This window comes from Cervus canadensis, chromosome 22 (genome assembly GCF_019320065.1).
Source record: "Cervus canadensis isolate Bull #8, Minnesota chromosome 22, ASM1932006v1, whole genome shotgun sequence".
NCBI lineage: Eukaryota > Metazoa > Chordata > Mammalia > Artiodactyla > Cervidae > Cervus > Cervus canadensis.
The window spans coordinates 10690856-10705650 of record NC_057407.1 but is presented as its reverse complement, the minus strand read 5'-3'; the positions used below and the strand labels follow the sequence as shown (position 1 = coordinate 10705650).

General features: G+C 57.5%; 1 protein-coding gene across 4 annotated transcripts in view; it reads left to right on the top strand.

Moving 5' to 3' along the window:
* CACNA2D2 (calcium voltage-gated channel auxiliary subunit alpha2delta 2) overlaps window positions 1–14795 on the top strand; it is a 140595-nt gene that overhangs the window by 22802 nt on the left and 102998 nt on the right. For all 4 annotated transcript variants that reach the window (XM_043442440.1, XM_043442438.1, XM_043442439.1 and 1 more), the window contains exon 2: window positions 3081–3162. In XM_043442440.1, coding sequence (XP_043298375.1) covers window positions 3081–3162 — 82 coding nt within the window. The remainder of the gene's footprint in view (window positions 1–3080; window positions 3163–14795) is intronic.

The window sequence follows — 14795 nt, the reverse complement described above, 5'->3', positions numbered from 1 at the left end:
CACGTGTTACCCTTGGAGCCAGCACTGGGGCACCAGCCAAACCCTAGAGCCCCCAGATCACATCTTTGTGATGATGAAATCAGTGATCTGTCAACTTTCTTTTAAACTCTGGGACATGTGTTGCCTTCCCAGTTGGGTTTGGTTTAGGTAACGAATCAGAATATCTTGATTTCCATGGCATCGTGATGATGGGCAGTGCAGCTGGGGTCTACCCAGCAGACCCACTGTGCCAAACCAAGGGCCAGAGCCATCACTCGACCCCAGGAGGGTGTGCATGCTCTGATGTGGTATGGCTGGGCCAGTCCCTGCCAGCCCCTAGCAGCGTCTAGAGCTGCTCAGCCAGGGGTGGGGGTTGGTGGATGGTGGGAAGACGTGTGTATTTGTGTGTGTGTGTGTGAGAGAGAGAAGGAGAGAGAGAGGGACGGAGGGAGGGGGAGAGAGGGAGAGTGGATGTGGATATGGATGTGTCTTGGGAAGAATTGGACTTTATTCTGAGATTTAGTTCTTTAAAAAATTTTTTTGTGTTGAAATAGCCTTTTTTGATGAAATGATGGTGATTATAATAATGGTAACAATAGCGGTGTGTTGTCTGAGCAAAATAAAAACTTGGCATCCATGTCTGCTCTTTCAACTAATTTTTCTTTACTTATCTGTGAAATTCTAGCACCAAAGACCTATAGATACACTAGAAAAGAGTCAACAGCCTGGGGTCATATCAGTGCTGTGCTGGTAAATGTTGACAGTTCACTCTCTGGGGGAAAAAAAACTGAGATTGGCAGCCTTTGCAGATTTCTGGGCTATGAGTATTTCCACTACGACAATTTCAAGCTCCTGAGGTGAGGACGCTTAATGCAGAGTTGGGAGGAGGTGCGTACTATCAGCTGTTGCTAACTCCGGCACACCCCTGGGTCAGGTTCACCACTTCCTGGGTGGGTGAGCTTGGGTGGGTCACTTTTAAAGCCTCTGAGCCTCAGTTTACTCATCTGTAAAGTGGGGATGGGAAGTGGGGATTTGCTTCTCTGTGAGAATTGACATGCTGGCCCCACACCTTGTACCTCACGGGAGCCCTTGTACCTATTAGTCTCAAGAAGATGGTGATCGGCATTCTGTCCCCTAGACCAGTGAGTGGCTGAGGTCAGGGTCAGGCCCAGGGCAGAGCTAACAGTTCCCTTGGAGATCAGTTCCTTGACCTCAGCCATTCGTGTGCCACCTGCCTAGCTGGCCACAGGACTGTGCAGCAGCCCATCTCGACATTAGCCAGCCCCCGACCCCGGGCTCTGTCTCAGGAGCATAAAACAGCCACCTGCCACACTGCCCATCCTCAGCCAGGGCCAAGCCATCAGTGCGTGGTGGACAGGAGCCGGGGGCCAGGCAGGCTGTCCATTCTCTGCTCGCTTTGCCCTCCCCCAGCTGGCGGTTAAGACCTGATCACCCTTCGTAGCCAGGCCTGCAGCCTGGCCTCCCCCCCACGCTCAGTGTTCATTTTTTCCCTGCAGTGGGGAGCAGAGGTGGGCATTAGGCTGTGGCTTAAACCAGCAACAAGCTAAAGCTAATACCTCTTTCTTTTGATGTTGATTTTTTTTTTTTCCCATCACAGTCCTGACATTCAGCTTGGCAAATTGCAATTAGTGATCTGCCCGCCTCCTGATCTGAGTTCCCATGCCAACCGACCCGGGCACACACAATGGCAAGGGCCCAGCCCCCAGCCACAGGGATGTGGGGCAGGGGGCTGGGGTAGAGAGTCAAGCTTCTCTGACCCAGAGAGCTGTAAGAGCCCTGGCCCCCAGCAGCACTGGCAGAGGTAGGGGAGACTGCAGGACCAGGGCAGGATTGGGGCCAGACTCCATCTCCTGGATCACATGGCTCCTGGGGTACCCCTGCAGAGATGGGGGACTGGCTTTCCCCCCACCCTTACCTGGCGTCCTGGGATGTGCTTAACCCATGGGCATATTTCAGTCTTTGTGAGAATTCTCCTGTGAGCCCTCCCTGGAAAGGCCTTGTTCTGTGTCTGGTGGGGTCAGGAAGTTGAGATGCCTTTCAGATGCATTAGGGTGGAGACCTTGGTCACAGCAGAAAACACTTTCAACCATATGGAGACTGTTTTTCCGGCCAGCAGCCCTTGGTCAGGGCTGGTGTGATTTTGCTCACCTGATCTGCCACTGCGTGAAGCGGGGTTACAGGTTAAACTCCAGGCCAGCTCTCTCCCAGGTTACCACCTCAGTTCACCAGTGTGGGCTGAGAATATGGGGTCTTGTGGCCGCCTGTCCAACCTGTCCCCTCATAAAGATTCCCATGCAGTTCTCACGTGTGCTTCTTAGACCCTACAGGGTGGCCTCAAATCATCCCCACTTTCTGGAGGAAGACAGTGAGACCCAGGTGGATTAAAACAACCTCGGGGTGGCTCCAGTGCAGAGGAGACCTGCCCAGGCTAGGGCTCAGGTGGAGGGCTCGTGGGGCTCGCCAGGTCCCCAGGAAGGGGCGGGCTGGTCTGAACGGACCTGCAGGTGGCTGGTTCGTGCGGGGCATCCAGCGATGAGCCTCTGTTTACTACTTTGCTGGAAAGGCGAGAACGCCGTCCACATCCACTGTTTAGAGGAAGCCCCGAGGGGCAGGGAGCTGCCCCAGGCTACGCAGCAACTCTCGCTCGCCTGCCCTCCCCTTCCCTCAGTGCCACCCAGCCTTGGGGGCAGGAGGCTATGAGATGCAGCAGACATCAGGCTCCCCCACGTCCCCTCCTCCCTGGTGTCCTGAGTCCCCAGGTTCAGAGCAGCAGCATCAAGGGCTGCCTCTTCACGGTGAAAAATAGTCTCCCTGCAGGCTTCTCAGAGCCACTGGACTCCCTGAGTTGCATTTAAACTCTAATCTGCTCCCCTCCCTGGCCGTCCGACAGTACGTGAGGAGAGCCTGGGCCACCAGGTCCAGACTTCAAAGGGAAAGAGTCGTTCCCAGCCTCTGTTTCTTCTCTAGTGAAAACTGGGTTCTGAAGGGGCGGCTGCTGTGGGTCACCCCCAGGTGGCCGGGGCGGGGCTGCTCGAGCCGCAGGAGGGTCCTCCTGACACTTCTATCCTCTCTGCACACAGGATGCAGCATTGGGCCCGGCGCCTGGAGCAGGAGATTGACGGTGTGATGCGGATCTTTGGGGGTGTCCAGCAGCTCCGCGAGGTAAGCCCGGTGCCACTGGCTTTCCCTTTAGGGACCCTCTTCCAGCTGCAAATGGAGAAAGGGCTTCAGAAATGAGTGAGGAAGGCTTGGCGCAGTTGAGGACCCCTGTGATGGGACATGTGGGACCTCTGGGAGCAGGTGGGGAAGCAGAAACATCGACTCCTTTGGGTCTTGATCTGCTCTTCTCCAGGTCACTGTGTTGGAGTTTTACCTAGTCGGCTCTGATGGGGAGATGGCGGGCTTTTCAGGAGGGTGAGGTCTGTGCTTGAGGCAGCATATGGGGTGGGATCCAGGCCCTGGCGGCTCCAGTGGGACATAGTTGTGCACGGAAGCCAGAGGCACTGTCCCCGAAACACGTGGGGTGGCCAGGCCTAACCTCCCCGGAGAGCGGTGCTGCCCGCTCAGGGTGCTGCATGCAGCAGGAGATGAGTGGCAAGCGTGTGCTTGGAGAGATGAGGGATCAAGGGGCGGGTGGGTGATTGATTAGGCGCGAGCAACCACATTCATCCTGGGAGATTATGTTAATGTTTGAAATAGTGATGTGAAGAGCAGACCATCCGTCACCCCCAGAAGGCTGCAAAATGCGTTGCTGTCAGGCCACGGGCTCCGGAACTGTCGCTCTTTATGTGGAAATGCGGAGTCTCAAAGACCTGAGCTCTTGGAGTGGTCGGGGTGGGGCTCCCAGGTGTGTGTTGGACTTGAGGAGTTCTTTGCTGGCTGCCTGGGCTGGGAAGTGTGACCAGAACTGAACAGGAGATTAATAGGTATTTCCTGCCAGTGGTTGGCTTGGGAACAACAGATTAAGTGGAATTATCATTGGGAGGTTCAGCCAAGGGTCCAGGCCCCAGGCTCAGTGATGACATACTCCACTGTATTCCTGTGTCCCTCTTGGTCAGGCCCAGGTCAGCAGAGGGAGCATTCATGGGGTGTTGTCCTCAGGCCTGGCGCCATGCTCAGCTTGTAGCCGGTACCCAGGAAGTGGGAGTGGACATGGGTGTGTTGATGTCGGCTGTGGGTGTGGGACCTCTGGCACAGGATGGGGCTGATCAGGGATGGCTATCGAGGTGGTAACATAGTTGGGAGGGGGAGTCTGAGTCTGGAGGCCTAAGCCATTAGCCTGCAAGGTGTCCTTCCCCCCAGCCCCGGTGGCCTCCTTGAGCGCCCCCTTCCCTGGTGGCTGGGCTGGAATTGCAGTAACCCCCATCCTACTCTCTTCCTGTGAACTCTCAGTGACTCAGCCATGCTCGGAGGCCGGCAGAGCTTTCCAGAGAAGGCACGGTAGGAAAAGTTGTTCCGGAACAGAAGTCAGTTTCTGCTCAGGAAGAGCGCCCAGCACTTAGTCGGTTCTCAGTGGGCCCTGCCAAGTGCAGCTGTGTAGGTTAATGAAGACACGAGAGCTCCCTGGAATGTGTGTCGTGTGCCTTTCCAAGCTTCATATCAGGACATGAGATGGACCCCATGCGCTTCCAGCCAAGAAATCTTCCGTGCTTCCAATCCTCAGCTCAAGTATATTGCTTATTTTATAGTCATGGGCAGCTCAGACCGTAAAAGTTTGCTATTGGGGAAATAGTGTACATGTTTCAGGCCGGAGACACGGGTCTATCTGAACCATTGAGCTTCCTGGGTGGTGCAGACCAGAGATGGAGTCCCGCTCAGCAAACCCACTGTGTGCTCCTCGGCAGGTCTTAGACCCTCTCTAATCCTCATTCTTGGTCCATGGCGTGGCTGGGAGATCTGGCTGGAATGAGGCGGTGAGAATGGGAGTGGACAGGCTGACACAGATATGTTCCTTTTCTGGAAACCAGATTTAAATTTTCCTCACTGATCATTGTCATTCCTAGGATGTGCTGTTCCCTTCCTTTCTGCCGGGAGTCGAGCAATTCTACACACTTCCATCAATGAGCACATCTTCGCCCACCCCCACCTTCCCAGGGGTCACGCAGTGGGGTATGGCAGAATTGGGGCTCAAATGCCGGGCTCCTGACCCCTGTTCCAGGGCGCTGCTTCCTGTCTAGCTAGGCCTCCCTTCTTGGGGTGGGCAGGATGAGCCAGGAAAGAAGGAAGCTGGGCCAGGCTCGGTGAGGCTGTGGCCAGGCGGAGAAGTGCTGACCTGGCATTCCAGGCTCCTTCTGGCAAGCCTCTGCCTGTCGGCGCCTGCCAGCTCTTCAGTGGCTCTCTGTCCTGCTCCCGTCTTCTCTCACCTGCTTCCCCACCCTCTTATTTCCTGCTGACAGCTCTGGGGCTCCTCCTTGGCACAGGACACTCTTGTGAGGTGGGCAGTAGGGGAGCAGGTGACGAGATCTAGAAGAAAAAGACAGCCCTATGAGAGCAGGAGGAGCAGTCCCCCCACCACCACCCCCACAACCCACCCACAGCCCTGACTAAGCCACCACGGCTCTCCTTCAAGTGGACATGAGAGGGCCCGTGTGCCCGGCCCGTGCCCGGCTCAGAGGGTCAGGAGGATGCTCACACTGAAGCTCTGACCCAGCCATGATGCTCCGTGGACCCTGGTGCCACCTCTGCCAAGCCTGTGGCTTCCATCCCCATTGGGGCCACCCCTCTCCCTGCCTTCCTGAGCCACCCCCAGACACCTTGCCGTTGGGGTGATCCTTGACTTTCTTCTCCAACTTGGCTGCCCTCTCCACCAGCCCCAGTCCTGGAGGCAGCCCCACCCCCAGGAGCTGGGTGCCACAGAGCTGGCAGCTGCAAGAGTCCAGAAACTGCAGACAGTGGCATTTAGGAGCAGTTTCCTTGTCTTGGCACTTTCCTCCTCCTGACCTGAGAACAACCCCACAAGGGCGTGGCTGGGTACAGACCGTGGCCCATTTATAGGTTGGACACCATGGCAAACCTTGGTGGAGTGTGGGGGGTATCTGCAAAGACCCTCTCCCATTTCTTCACCTCACCAAGCCTCAGGGCCAGCACACAATAGGAGCTCTGACTGTGGCCTGGGGCTCCTGAGCCATGCCCCATTGGGAAAACCCAGCCCCACCTCCCAGCCCTGGCCTACACCTGCCGTGAACAGGCCATGGAAGTGTGGACACTACTGCAGTCCACCCCCTCCAGGGCCTCTAGAGGCTGAGTGCGGTCTCCTGAGCCCCTTCTCTGCGCTCCCCATCAGCACTGTATTGTCATCCTGTGGGGGGAGGGATAGCAGAGAGCACATATGCTGGGGCTCTGAGCTCATTTTCATAATGAGGCTGATCAGGATGAATAATTCATGAGGTGCCTGGGGGTGCACGGTGGACCACGTGGAGATGGCCTGTCTCCCCACTCTGAAGCCCAGGTCAATCTGATGGGTACAGCCAGGGACCCATCCCCCTCTGCCTGAGTGTCCAGGGTAGAAAGGGAACAACTCTGGGGACCTGGTGGGAAAGCAAAGCAGGACAGATTGTAGTCAGATGGGGGAAGAACCAGGGGTTCATCCGGCGCACCCGCCCTGGGATGGATTCCTGACTCGGGTTACATCTGCGTGGAGGGTCTCTGCAGAAGGCAATGAGAAAATGTTCTGTCTGGGGTGGGTGTCGGGGTGAGGAAAGGCTGCCTGGCTGGAGCTGGTCTGGCAGCAGAGACCTGGGCTCGCCATGTCTGGGGACCACAGGCCAAGTCTGGACCTATGGGAGCCTTTCTCAGTCCTGTCAACCCCCACATGTCCCGTCAGGGCAGAAATGGCTTACAGCCCTGCTCACGCCCCGCTCTGCTTCAGCCCCCATGACGGCCTTAGCCCAACTGTGTGCTGCTAGTCACTTGCAGGGAAACCAAGGTGTGGCTGACTATCTTTACCCCCCAGTCCCGCCCTGGAGCCCTGACTTGGTAGCCCTGGATGGTGCGGGTGGTAGTGAGGAGTATCGAGGCAGAGATGCAGGCTGGTGTGGCCCCTGTCCTGGACGGCTTCGCTGTATCCACAGAGGGCGAGACCCCAAGACTCTGGCTCCTCTCCCCACAGCTGGGCTTCTCTGGACCGTCGTGGTGAACCAAATGCTCTTCATGTGTCCTCACTCCTGCGGGTAGCCAGAAATGGGATTTCTGAGCCAGTGACAGTGTTGTAGTCCCAGCCCATCTTGTCTGCCCCTGGCCATCCCCACACTGCGTCTGCTCAGTGCTCCCTGGGAATGTGTAATTAATATTTGCGGAGTGCCACATCTGGAGCTGGCTCGAGGCAAGGACCGAAGTCTGGCCACACCGAGGACCCCTTTTCTGAGGGGCTCAGGGAGGCAGCAACAGGGCCCTCTGCAGGTGCCCTTGAAACAGGCTTCTCCTTGTTCCTCCACCCTCACCCCCACCCCCACCTAGTACCACCAATTCCCGAAACACAGGCACCCTCACACGCTGGCTCAGGGGGTGCTGGCCAGGGCTGTGTTTGGCCCCCATTTGGGTTAGGAGGCCCTCTCTGGGCAGCTCAGGTGGGACCAGCCGTGTCCAGGAGTGCCAGAGGGGCTCAGAACCCTGGAGGGGCTGCAGCAGACGAGGATGCAGGAAGCTGGGGGTGGAGGAAGGTGCCAGGGACAGAAGCAGCCCTGGGAGGGCCAGAAAAGGGGAGCACCGGTGGTTGTGATCCCCAGACCTCCCCTTAGTCCTTCAGTCGCAGCACTGTGGTTCCACTGGCCTCAAGAGGCAGGCCTCAGCTTCTTGGCCAGGTGGCCCCACACTCAGGCAGGACACACACGGCAGTCCCGGCTCACGTGCTCCATCAGGAGAGCAGCGCTGGGGGAGCCCCACCCAGGCCCGTGACACCCCTTCCCCAAGGTTACGGGAAGCTGCAGAACCACCATCCAGGGTCTCCACGGTTGCTTCTCCCCTTACGGCCCCCCACCCCTGCTCCAGCCACCTCCCACTGAGGCCCAGCGGCGCCCTCTCATCTCCCTGTGCAGATGATCCGGACGTGGGGCACGTGAGGGTGGGGATGGTGGGGGGCACGTGTGTGAAATATGCCGCTGGGTAGGGATTGCTGCCGCTCGCCTCTCTAAAAACCCACATATATTATTCTTTAATGGAAAGTTAATTGTCTTATTATTCCCTCCATATGGTCCTCTTGCTTGGCACCCAGCGGGGATGCATGGGGCTGAGGGGGGGTGGGGGCTCCTGGGAGGGCGTCTGAGACGTGGTGAGGCTGCCGCTGGAGCATAATTGGATCTATGGAGGCAGATCCAGGGGAGCCTGGCCGAAGCCCTTCCTGGATCCCCTCTTGGTCCCCCAGCCCAGCCTGCTCCCCACCTCTTTTCCTTCCCGGGTCCTGCCCTGAGGTTGGCCTCTTCTGGCACCGTCTCCCCACTCTGTGGTCTGGGGATGCCCCCTCCTGAGCACTATGTGGAGAGATACAGGGTGGGAGGGGATGGTGGTTGCTCTCCTGCTCGCCCCCTCCCCACATACTCCATGGTTGCCTGAAGGAGAAAATTCCATTTTTGAGAAGCTTTTCAAAAGCCAATTCATCTGTGGCAGGAGTTCCTGCCTGACAGTCAGCTGACTGGCTTGTATCTCCTGCACCCCTTCTGTATGCCCCGCCACCGGAGAGGGGGCATGGGGGAAGTCAGTATTGGGGGCGGACTGTCCCAGGACACCCGACCCAGGGGCACTGGCTCATGTTGGCCGTGCCTTCCATGGGTACCCGCTGCCTGGAGCCACCACCACGCCGATGGCGCCTCTGGGGCTGCTGAACTGGGCCAGGACCTGTGTCTTTCTCAGCCCCTCTGCCCCTCCCAGGCCCTCCTCCTCCGTGGAGTGTGATGGTGTTAGGTTGGAAGAATCTCTCAGAGCAGGTGGAGGATGCAGTGATAGGAAGGTCCCCGAGGGGCGTGTGTGGGTGCTCATATCTCTGGTCAATTCAGAACCCCTTGCTCCTGGAGTCCTGCAGGGCAGGCAGGGAGCCCTGCTCAGAGGCCTCAGGGTCCTAGGAGAGTCTCAGCAAGGAGCTGCTGCCCAGGTTCCAGTGGAGGCTGTGGATATGGAGGGGACAGGTCTGTGGGAGCGGCGTCTCTGGGTAGGATAGGCAGACCCACACCTAGTGATATACGCCACTGGAGAAGGAGCCACCAGCTTCTACTTTGTGCCAAGATGTCACTGTGGGGCCACATCCGAGGTTAGCTCCCAGAGGATGGAGAACAGCTCAGGGCAGGAGAGAAGAGCTGTGTCATCTTCTGCTTTTGTTTGTTTGTTTGTTTGTTTTTGGCTGTGCTGGGTCTTCATTGCTGCGTAGGCTTTTCTCTCGTTGCAGTGAGGGGGGCTGCTCTCTAGCGCACGGGTTTCTCATTGCGGTGTCTTCTCTCGTAGAGCACAGATGTTAGGGTGTAAGGGCTTCAGTAGTTGCGGCTCCCAGGCCCTAGAGCACAGTCTCAGTAATGTGGCGCATGGGCTTAGTTGCTCCATGGCGTGTGGGATCTTCCCAGATCAGGGATCGAACTTGTGTCTCCGGCATTGACATGCGGATTCTTTACCACGGAACCACCAGGGAAGCCGGAGCCGTTATTTTCTGAGGTACAGCTTGTAAGTGGCAGAACTGAAATTTGAACCTGGAGCCTGTGCCTGGGGCAGCACGGAACGGCGGGTGGTGGAGGAAAGAATGAAGTGGGGAGGGGTGACAGGGCTGGGCGTCCTTGTACTGTGGGACCTGGTGCATGTGTTCCTGAGCCTTGATTCCTCCATCTGTGAAATGGGGATCCAAGCACCCCTGTCCTCAGGGGAGATTGAGGATCTCAAGGGAGCAGGGGCAAGGAAAGGCTGCAGACAGAGCCCTGCAAATGTGGGGGTGTCTCTGTGCCCACTCCAGCATCAATTGCCTGCCCTTCCAGGACTTAGTTATGGTTTTAGAAAATTCAGGTATGCAGGCTGTCACCTTTGCTTGTTGAAGCCCAGGAATTTGGAAATCGGTTTCCTCTTCCCTGCCTTCTTAGTCCTGTTTGGGCAGCTATAACAGAATACTGTAGACTAGGTGACTTTTCAACAACAGAAATTTCTCATGTTTCTAGAAGCTGGGCAGTTCAAGATCCAGATATCCACAGATTTGGTGTTTGGTGAGAGCCACTTCCTGTTTCATTGATAGCTGTCTTCTCGCTATGTCGTCACATGGTGGGTTTCCTTTATAAGGGCACTGCTCCACCCTTATGACCTGACCACCTCCCAAGAGGCCCACCTCTAACTACTGTCACAGTGGGGGTTAGGTCTCCACATAGGGATTGGGGGACGGGACACATTCAGTCTGTAGCACCTTCTGACCATGACATCTTTGAGGGCTCTTGCTGGGAGAGGCACAGAGGCCACCAGAGATTGGAGAAACAGGGCCAGTGGGCCAGGGAAGGCGGCAGCTGCAGAAGTGCCTGGGGAGGAAACTGGTGAAGAGAAAGGAAGGGCCCTTTCACCCAGAAGAGGCCCGTGAGTCTGTTTCTCAGATCAGTCACCCAGGTGCCAGCTTGTCCTCCCAGGCCGTGTGGGCTCAGAGAAGGGCATGGGGCTGGACTGGCTTTAGAGTCAGGGTGGTAGGAAGCCACCAAGCTCTAGGTTCTTGAGGGTGGCAGCTCTTAGCCTGAGGTTCCTTGGTTTAAGAAAGAGATGATCTCAGAGGCATGGTCAGAACCTCACCAGGTGGACAGCGCCGCTTTCTAGGGAAGCTGAGAACCTGTGACTTCCGGTCCTGGTCCATTCCCTGAAGTGGACGCCATTCAATCCTTCCATGCTGGGAATCTGGGTTGTTTAAAGCATTTCCTGACAGTCAAGTGGTTAGCACTCAGCACTTTCAGTGCTGGGGGCCTGCGTTCAGTCCCTGGTTGGGGAGCTAAGATCCCACAAGCCATGTGGCATGGGCAAATCCCAACCCCACCATGGCAAGAGTTCTGGTAAACACCTTGCCTCTCTTCTGGGGCCCCCAGGGGGGCTGGCCTAGCAGCAGAACATTTGGGGACTGAGTGGGGACTAAGTGCTTGCAGTTTATTGAGGAGACCAGAGCCTGTTTACGTCTCCCTTGGTCTCTGCATCCATCTCTCGAGAGTGACGGGGCTGCATGTCCAGAGCTGGGGGCTCATCTGGATGGGAGATGGAGTAGAGGACCAAATGGGTTTCCATGCTGGGCCCCTGGGGATGGCTGACCTGATCTGCATCCCCGCCCCCGTCCTCCACCCCCATCCATCGCTGGATCAGTGGCAGCCACGAGGACACTCGCCTGAGATTCATGGAGCCCCAAGCATTTGGCAGAGGCAGAGAAGTAATTGGTTCTGACAAACCACAGCCGGCCCCAGGGGCAACATGAGCAGCGTTTACCACGACCAGGCAGGAGACGGAGGCTCAGCCTGGCCTCCTCCCACCTTCTCTGAGCATGGCTCCCCTCTCCTTGTGAGCAGAGATCTGGTGTCTGGAGAAGGTTGCCGAGCCCCAAACTCTCCGTCTTTCCTAGACCTCTCTCTCAGCCCTGGAAGCCAGCTGGCTCCTTGGCGGTGGTGGGGTAATGAAGACAGAGGTGGATCCGGATCCTGGGCAGACTCGTCAGGCTCCCTCCTTGTCCATCTGTGGGTTCCCATGAATCAGGGAACCAAGTGACTGACACTAGGGCTTTTTCACTCTAGCTTCAGGATATGAAGTTGGGGGCTGGGGCCCCACTTGAGAGGATGTGCGGTCTGGGTGGAGGAGCAGGCTGTGCACACACATGGGGTGCACATATACACACATGCCTGCCATATACAAACACGCATGTACGTGATCCATTTGGAGTTACGCTCAGCTGGGAGCTCTCCAGTGTCCGGTTTGCTACAGGGGCAGGCATCTGAGGACCGCAAAGGGAGAGGTCGGGGCTCTGATCTGTCCCACAGGACTGTGGGGACCATCCAGCTCACTTAGGGGAACCATGGCCCAGGGCATCAGAAACGTAAAGCTTGTGTGTCAGATGCCCTGAGTGGACTAGACTTGCTGGGGTCTGCCAAGTTTGGTCCTGTCACATAGAGGGTCACTGATGGCTCTTTGTGAGGGCATAGAGGGTGTGGGAGCTGTGGAGAAGGGCCCCAGAGAAGAGCTGGCTGCACAGTATGCTGGCACCCCGGACCTCAGGCTGGAGTCAGGGCGGCTGGGCTCTTCCTAGAGTGACTGGAAGGCCTGGCAGGAGAAGCAGGGAGCCTTCAGGCCTCCAGCCATCCATGTGACCTCACCACCCCCACTGGCCTCCTCAGTTTCCTCCTCCTACTGCACTTTCGGCTCTCCCCACTCACCCCTCTTCCCTCCAGGCCTCTCCCCGATTTTTAAACCCAGCCCACAGCTCCCTCCCCAAGGAGGCCCTCCAGATCAGTGCTGCTCCCATCTCCTGTCCGCTCTTGTGTCCTTCGGGTGCATACAGGAGGAGGGGCTGCCAGGGACCTCTCGTGGACCCAGTCCAGTCTTCCCATCACATGGGGCACAGAGACCATGCCCAGCAGGCCAGGCCCCTGCCCAGGCCTCCCAGGATTCCACCTGAACACAAAGCAACAAACCTAGAAGGCAACTTGCCCCTGGAGATTGATTATTGGTCCCGTGACTCACTGAGAGACAATCTCTGACCTGCGGAGACTTTGTGAGGTGGCATGTGGCTGATCGCAGGGGGAGGAGAGACGAGAGGAGTGTGACACTGCATGTGGGAATGTCTGTGCACGCGTAAACGAGAACACGTGCACCTGTGTGTGCGCGGGTGCTCCAGCGGGAGCAGGAGCAGGGGAGTGTGTGAGTCTGTGGACGGGAGTGGCCGCGTCTGCATGTGGGGGCGGGACTGGGCACACACGTTCATGTGTGTGCCTGTGAGAGTATGTGATCCCACGTGCGTGTGTACTGGCTGGGATGTGTGGCCTGGCACGCGTGTACACGCGTGTGTATGTGTTGAGTGCACAGTTCTGTGTGCTCTGTGAGCAGATGTGAACAGGAACGTTTACAGGCCAGGGTGGGACTGCGAGGAGGCAGGTGCCGCAAGCTCTGTCACCCGAGCAGGCGAGAACTACTTAACCGATTAATTAGTGAAACCGAGAAATCTCAGTTGTGGGTGAGGCGCTCACAGGCTCACATACACACACATACACACACACGCCATGTCCCCATGTACCACGCACATCCCCCCCCACCAAGTCACTCTGCCTGATACTGTTCTCGGCAGCAGCCCTACATGGAGGGCAAGATGCCAGTCGCTTGTGGATGTGTGTCCTCACACCCCTGTGTGTCCGCGCCCTGGGCTGCTGGACCAAGCGACCCCTGTGGAGAGCACAGCCTTGTGCACGGCCCACAGATGAGAGAGTTGTGGCTGGTCAGGGGCAGTGGGCAGGAGCCTCGTTTCAAGGGTCTGGGCCTCCTGGTGAGAGGGGAGCAGCCCTTCCAGCCTGGGGCTGGGATCTGCTGATGGGCTCCCTGCCCCAGGGTAGCGGGGAGGATACAGGTGCCCATGGGCTTAGAGCTGAGCTGGAGTCCATGGGGAGCTTCCCACAGCTCGGAACAGGCCACTCCCACTTACCGCCCCCAGATGCCTTGTCACCGGGGCGGCTTCCTTCACCAGCCCTGCAGGCAGACCCAGGGGCCCCATCCCTCCAGCCCCAAGTCTGCTGAGCCCCTCCCCTCTCCTGTCCCTAGAAAGGGAGAACCCCGTGCTCCCCCGCGTGCTCCCCATCAGCAGAATTGTAGCTGCCTCCGTTTGAATCTCCCATTTGAGCACAGCTCCGTGGGTGCCAGTGGGGTTTGTCGGGTTTGGCCCTGAGGCCCAGAATCTTGCTTGATGTTGACTGTCTGCGGGCAGGCCTGCCACCTGCTCCGGTGGCCCCTGGCAGACCCCTGGGGCCTACTGCTTGCCTTGTCGTGCAGGAGCCCTGGAAGCCAGGTCAAGTGGTAGCCACTTGCCCCCTGATCAGGTATTGACAGAGGAGTCTTCATTATGCTCCAGCTACAGGCACGGAATAAATCGGCGTGCTGCAAATTTATTCTTTTTTAAAAAGGGACTTTCACACTGGGGAAAACTTTTTAAAAGAACATTTATATAAAAAGCAATTACCATGCCAGTAATTTTTATGTATTCTCCCCCTTCCATCGCTGCCTTTTTGTTTGAACATGACCGCCTCCCTGGCAGCTGCAGCCTGGCTCCCCGGCGTCCCGGCTAGAGCTTACCGCCTGCTGGAGCGCCTCCTCCTCCTCCAGGAAGGCTCCAGATGCAAGGCCCGGACCCAGCAGGGGTGCAGGATCTGGGAGCACGGCTGGGTGGATTTATGTTCAAAACTCAGGTGCTTTGGAAATTTCCTCCCTCGTGGGTCTCTGTCCCAAGGTTGCTCCGTTTCCAGGACTGGCATGGCCCTTCTGGGCCCCTCTTGGCATCAGCCAAGCACTTAGAGGCACCTGCTTCCCACAGCCTCAGGGCCCTGTTCCACGAGGGAGGAAGTGGTGGTGTGGGAGCAGGTATTTTCCCTCCCAGGGAGCCACTAACGGGCACCCTGCTTCCCCAGCCATTATTGCTCGCACACTCGATGCATTATGTAAATTGTCTCTGTTGCTAAGTGGTGGAGGAGCTGCTCAGGGGGAACGGAGGTCTGGAGCCTTGTGGGGGAAGGCAGGAGACTGGCCCTGAACACACTGCTCTGAGTCAGGGAGGGTCTGGCAGCCTCCTGGATCAAACTCAGCCCCTGAGGGCTGGCGCTATCTCCCTCTCATACCATAGC